The sequence below is a fragment of the Drosophila elegans genome, unplaced genomic scaffold (genome assembly GCF_018152505.1).
Source record: "Drosophila elegans isolate 14027-0461.03 unplaced genomic scaffold, ASM1815250v1 contig_112, whole genome shotgun sequence".
In the NCBI taxonomy this organism is placed as follows: Eukaryota; Metazoa; Arthropoda; class Insecta; order Diptera; family Drosophilidae; genus Drosophila; species Drosophila elegans.
In genome coordinates this window covers 53,101-59,816 of record NW_024545476.1, presented here as the reverse complement: position 1 = coordinate 59,816, position 6,716 = coordinate 53,101, and the positions used below count along the sequence as shown (strand labels likewise).

At 31.0% G+C, this 6,716-nt stretch overlaps 1 protein-coding gene across 1 annotated transcript; it reads left to right on the top strand.

Annotated features, from left to right (window-relative positions):
* Nucleotides 1-555: 555 nt before the first annotated feature.
* On the top strand, nt 556-4,642 carry LOC121467064. Its single transcript, XM_041707898.1, has 4 exons — nt 556-2,727; nt 3,400-3,521; nt 3,578-3,637; nt 3,715-4,642. The coding sequence occupies exons 1-4, from the start codon at nt 2,649-2,651 to the stop codon at nt 3,850-3,852; spliced, it is 399 nt and encodes a 132-aa protein (XP_041563832.1). The 5' UTR covers nt 556-2,648; the 3' UTR covers nt 3,853-4,642.
* Nucleotides 4,643-6,716: the final 2,074 nt, after the last annotated feature.

Genomic DNA, 6,716 nt, shown 5'->3' with positions numbered 1-6,716 from the left:
CCGAACCAGGTAGCCAACACCCAAGGTCTTGTGGTTCCGAATTCACTTCGAGTTGTGTGTTTCTTGTTTTTTTGTTTTTCGTTTGTTTTTATTTTTATTTTAATAATGCTTAACTCTTTATCATTTCTAAAAAATACAGCAAATATTTTGGTGAAAATACGAATTTGCCCTTTCAAAGAAAATAGTCTTGCTTAGTGACAAGATAAAACATGCTTGGACGAATGGTTAAGGCTTACATCTAGAGCGCGAATGGCCACGGCATGTGCTTTTCATAAAAATATTTCGTAAGTAAAATGATTTCATTTAACATGTAAATTATAAATATGAAAATTAATTATGAATTATTATGTTTATAAAGAATCAATTTTAGCTCTACAAGTGGACAAAAAATTAGATTTCTTTACAAACAATAAAAATGAAAGATACTGTTACTTACATTTTTGGCCGATTTATTTTGCTAAATTCTTATTTTGAGAAAAAATACTTGAAAAAATCACTTATGCACTCAATTTGAGTGAGAATTTTTTATTTTGGCTTTTTTTTGAGTACGAATATTCTCAGATTGAGTGCAATATACTTGATTAATTATCTCTGTGCAGACTCTTCAACTTTATAAGAGTCGTATTTAAAAACGAAAGACATCTAGAAATTATCGGATGCTATGGACTTTTTGGAGCAGCGGCTGTGTTCGACTTGCCTATCAAAAAGACTTCCGGTACGCAAAATAATTATAGCTTTTCCAAACCTAATAATGTTTCAATTTGGAGTGATCGGTGGCCAATCTGCTAAATGATGGGACATTCCGTAGCCCAATGTCACAAATTTATAGGGATGAATACCTATCCCACAGAGCGAATGGATATCGCAAAAAAGGTGCAATTATGCACAAGATGTCTTTAACATCTTAACGGGCAGAGAATTACAAGCGAATAATTGTGTTCGCTTTGTAATAAAACCCATCACACAATGCTTCATTTAAATACTCAAAAGAGAGAAAAAGTCAGCAATTGTGTGACGGCAACTCAAGCATTACTTGCAACCGCAAGAATTAATGTAAAATGGCCATTAGCGAGTTTGAAAGCTTAAAAGCGCTGATTGACAGTAGATTCCAAAGCCCTATTTTATCAGAATAAGTAGCACAAATATTAAAGCTACCAAAAATAAAATCTAAAGCTCAGATTAGTGGGATATCTTCTGAAGGTACAATCCTATCAAAATACAAAACAAAAATGGTAATAAAATCTTCTAAATCTTCTAAATCTTAAAATCCATTGGTTACCGAGGCAATATTATTGCTAAAATTAATAAAAGCTCTTCCTATTAGAGAAATAAATATAAATAAATCAATATGGCAACATTTCTCGTTAGTTGACCAGGACTTTAATAAGCCAGGCCGAGTTAATGTAATTATTGGCTTAAGAGCGCTGATTGACAGTGGATCCCAAAGCACTATTATATCAGAAGTGGTAGCACAAATACTAAAGCTGCCAAAAATAAAATCTAAAACTCAGATTAGTGGGATATCTTTTAAAGGTACAAGTGTATCAAAATAAAAATGGTAATAAAATTCCCTAATTCTTAAAATCACCAAGGCAATAATATTGCCAAAATTAATAAAAACTTTTCCTATTAGAGAAATAAATATAAATAATTAATTTAAAATTGCAAAATTTCTCATTAGCTGGCCCGGACCTTAATAAGCTATGCCGAGTTGATGCACATATCTTAAAGAAAGATATTGCAAAATTAATGGCCTGTTAGGTCAAAATACACATTTTGATTGAATTATTTCTGGTACTAAGAGTACTGATTCAACAGTTGCAAATACAATTGAAGTACAAGATTTAGAACGATCCTGGGACTAAAAAAAAATTTTGATAAAAATTACATTGAAACTAAATTCGTAAAACCAATTTTATTCAAGCCACAAACCGAAATTTGCAAGCGCAGCAAGAAAGTTAGACGAAGAGTTGTCGAAAGCAATACCAGAAAATTCCGATAGAAGATAGAAGAAGTATATAAAGGTGAGGAGGAGAAAGTTCGGGTAGTTAAGGTCAAGATGCAAGATGCATGTATTTCTCGACCGATCAGCATAATTTGCCCTCTTATAGGAATAAAGGATACCCAAAATTGTTTGGAGACCATTTAAAAGCCACTTAATTAACCATAGTGCAGAAATTGATAGATTATCAACAGATTTAGCACATTTAAATTTACATCACATATCTGGTCATACACCCAGAAAAAAGTAGAACGAATAATTTTAGCACGAACGTTCTTGAAAATCGGCCGAATAATTCTTAAAATTTTTAGGACGAACGTGTACAGAATAAGTACGGGTCATACTTGATAATAGTATTTACAATTTTTTTTTTTTAACACACAGAGAAAATATATTTTATAGCTTTAATTCTGATTATAATATCTATAAATAATAACAGAATTATAAAAAAAGCATTTAAATCTATAAATTAAGCATTTTTTCACTAGCAGTCATACGATTATACGTTAATTTTGTACATTTGAGCACATTTGTGTATATCGATGTGTATCGATCGATATCTTCTTTTCGGCTAGTCGATCGAAAAGCTGCCTTACTTTAAAACGAGAAGTGCGCAAGTAAGAGATCCGAGTCGCAGCGTAAAAAAATGGAAAGAGAATCGCCCAAAAAGCTAGAGGACGCGTTGGAAGAAATGGGAATGCAGGGTGTGCTGCCGTACCTGCAGGGTAAGTAATTGTGCATTAATGTGAAACAGTAAACTATTAGCAAATGTGGTAACATAAAAGAGAAGCGATGTCGTCAATAAAATTAAAATTCGCGTGAATTAAGTTAACTTACGAATTAAAGTAAAACAAACTAATACTTTAATATAACAAAACGGAGTAGTCGTTAATAAAATTAAATTTCGCGCGAATTACATTTTTGTTAATGTGTTTATGTGCCTCTTTCCTGATTCCGAAAAAGACAAAGTAAAATGGAAAGAAAAAGCAACGGTAAAACGTTCGCACGCACACATAACAATGCAAAACATTCTTGTGCCAGTTATCGCGACTTTTTCCAATAAAAACTAGTAAAAATAAGAATTGGTGTTAAATCAGAGTTTATAAAAAATAAATAAAAAGGCTGACGGAATTTTTTACAAGGGCACATTTACATACATATGTATATACATATGTGAACGAGCGCTTTACCGTTCCTTTTTGTTTTCTATTCCTCTTTTTCGGAACTCAGTGCGGTACAGTTGCTTTTTTTTTTCTTAGTAAAAAAAGAAGGAGTAAATTCGTGTCCACACATGTACATGCATACGTTTGCTGCTTGTTGCTGTTTTTTTAGTTCGTGTATTGGTATTTGCTTCTTAGAAAAATCATTTTAATTGTTTTTATATTAATTTCATACAGAAGCTGGAGTGACTTTGTCACTATTAGAAAGTGTGACAGAGGAGGAGCTAAAGGAAGCAGTTCTCCAATTGGGACTGCGTATGCTATTCAAGCGGAAGCTTACAATTTGGAGAGAAAAAAATGTAAGTTTAATAATAGACATTTTTTAGAGTAGTTTTTAACGCAATATTTTATTTAGAAAATTACCAAGGTCAGCGCAGGCCAAAACGAAAACGAGACCACTTTTGTGCTCCACAAGGTAATTATTTTTTATAAATTATAATTTTTTTTTTTAAATTTTTTATATATAAAGTGAACAATTTATTTTTGTTGCAGAGCATTCGTTCGATTATAGAGGCGAAGGAGCATGGAAAAACGTTAATTAATAAAAGGAATCTTGTTCAGGTGGATAGAATCTGGCTGATCAGCGCAATAGTTGAGGAAGCCATCAACAACAATTTAATAATTTGTTAAAGGAAAAGTTTTCGGACTGCAACGAATTCCATTTGTATGATATATTAATTTTTAAAGGAACTCGGTACAAAATCAATTACTACTTAGGTGTAATATTAAGTGATTTTGAGTTATTTAAAATTAATTTCTATATGCCAACCAATTAAAATTACAAACATTGATAAACATTTTCGCGCATACGTAATTGGCTCTGCTAAAGAATATTGTATTAGAAAGTTAAGTGAATTCGATACTGCTCCTTTGCATTTATATCCTGTAAATAATAATAAAACTCTTGTTCGTATTAAATATGTATAAGCTTCTTAAGACAAATTGTTCTTATATATGTCAAAATATACAATACAAAAGTTGTACTTTAAAATATTAAGAAGTGAATCAGATACTCAAATACTTTTCATTATGAAATTATATTCTTAAGTTAAAAACGTTTTATACTTAAGAAAAGAATTGTTTATTCTTCAAATAAATATTTATTTCTTGAATAAAACATGATTTGTTCTTAAATTAAAAATATTCATTCTTTATTAAAGAGGGTTTGGTTCTTAAAAGAAGAATGGTTTACTCTCCAAATAAGAATATTTGTTTCTTACATGAAAAATACTTCGTTCTTGAATATAAGAGTATCATTCTTTAACTACGAATTTTTCTGACTTAAATTAAAACTATTCGTACTTAAATTAAGAACTGTTCATGCTTAAACGAACGTTTTTTATACTTAATGTGTTCACTTGCACAGTTTAAACTAAGACACTTTAATACTTGAATAAAGAATTTTTCGTTCTCAAACCAATATCTTTCGCACTTTCTTCAAGCACTTTTGAGTACTTGGACTGATGACGTTCGTTCTTAAATGTAGAAATTCGGGATTCAATAATTCGTTCTTGAATATAGTCTTTCGTTCTTGAATCAAAAAAATTCGAATTTACCCTACTTTTGACATCGTTCGTTCTTGAATTGACATCGAAATTCTTGATTTTTTCTATGAGTGTACTTCTTTAATTATATGTATGTTGATCGTTGTTATTTTAATATACAGGCAATTGCAAGCCATAACTTTTGAAGCCCGTTCACAAAATGCTTAAATATTAAAGCGCAATTGGCAAATTAGCAAAATGTTTCTATATTAGAAAATGTTGTATTTTATATGTAAATTTTAAAAACTACACTCCTAACCTTTCTGGCAGAATGTTCAAAAATGAACACGCATAAATATAAGTATATGAACTGAACATAGCAGCCACTTGAGTCAAACAAAATATACATATATACACATAACATTTACAATGACCACCTGCGAGCGGTCATAGAATGTCTTAGACTATAAGTGATATCAGGCTAGTTCTGATCTTCCTTATCGCACTTAAGAATGTTTTCTCAAGTTAGGGATAAACCAAACACTCCGTGAGATATTAGAAATATGTTAATAATCCCGATTATAAGATTTTATGAGCTTTGTGCATGGCATTTTGTCAATCGATCCAGAGCCATAATTTACGATCTGTTACCTAAACCATGCAAGGGAACAGTTGTTGTAAGTGCAGGCCACTTGAGCCTCTAAATAATATCACTTAAAATGTTTTCCACACTGAACAAAGGACTTGTGCGCGGGTAAACATATGGCTCTTCCGCTCAGGGCAAACAGGTGCGGTCACTGCGTAGGCCATAGATAAAAATAGAATATGAATCACACCAATGTTGCTTGCTAAGAAAGTTTATGAAATAACTGTTTGAAATTATAACTGCAAATGAAGACGTGTCATTATTTGGGCGTTCTTTTCAAAAGCAAAATGAAAAAAAAAAAAAAAACTTCGGCAAGCCGACGTTTATATGCCCTTGCAGCTATTGCAAAAATTAATAATTCTTGAAAACACTAAAATTTGGATTTTTATGCGTTTAAGTCTAAAAACGTTGTTGCTATGATGATTTTCAACTCAACTTTTCAATCGTTTCAATGGCAGCAATATGTTATCGTTTTCTGATTTAAATAAAAGTAAAACGTAATTCTGAACTGTCAAATTATTTTTAACTCAAAAAAGAATTAAAAAAGAAATATTACAAAATAGAAAAGATAAATAAAATTAAAATCGTAAATCTGAACTATTAAATTATTATTTCCAAAAGAATTAAAAAAAAATAATTTTTTGTATTTTAATATTCCGGTTGTTGTAATGTGAGCTGAACATCACTTCATCTCAAAAAACTAAACAAAAATATTAATGAAGAAAAAGCAAACTGTTCTGCAAGCCGAAATTTAAATACCCTTGCAGCTATGGCAAAATTAAATATTCTTAAAAATATTTAAATTTCGGTTTATATACGAATATGTTTAATACCAGCTCAATGGTTCAATTTTTCCAATGGCAGCTATTTGAAATTGTTTTCCGGTTTTAAAACAATTAAAAGCGTAAATCTGAACAATCAAATTATTACAAAGTCCAAACGAATAAACAAAAAAAATTAAAATATAGAGTAAAATATTAATATTCCGATTGTTGCCATGGGTGCTACATGATATAGTCGTGCTAAGTGCTAATTTATTTTCTTATTTTTTCCGATTGCTTTTATGGGAGTCGTTCCGTCTTATATACTACCTGCAATAAGAATACAACTTTTGGGAAAGACTCATGCAAATAGCATTAAAACAAAAAGACAAGTTTGCGTAGAAACTGATGGACAGACGGACAGACAGACGGACGGACAGACGGATAGATGGACATGGCTAGATCGACTCTTCTAGTGATGCTGATCAAGAATTTATATACTTAATAGGGTCGGAAATGTATCCTTCACTGCGTTGCGAACTTCTGACTGACAATATAATTCCCACTGTAATGGTATAAATATAATAAAACGGCTAGATCGAC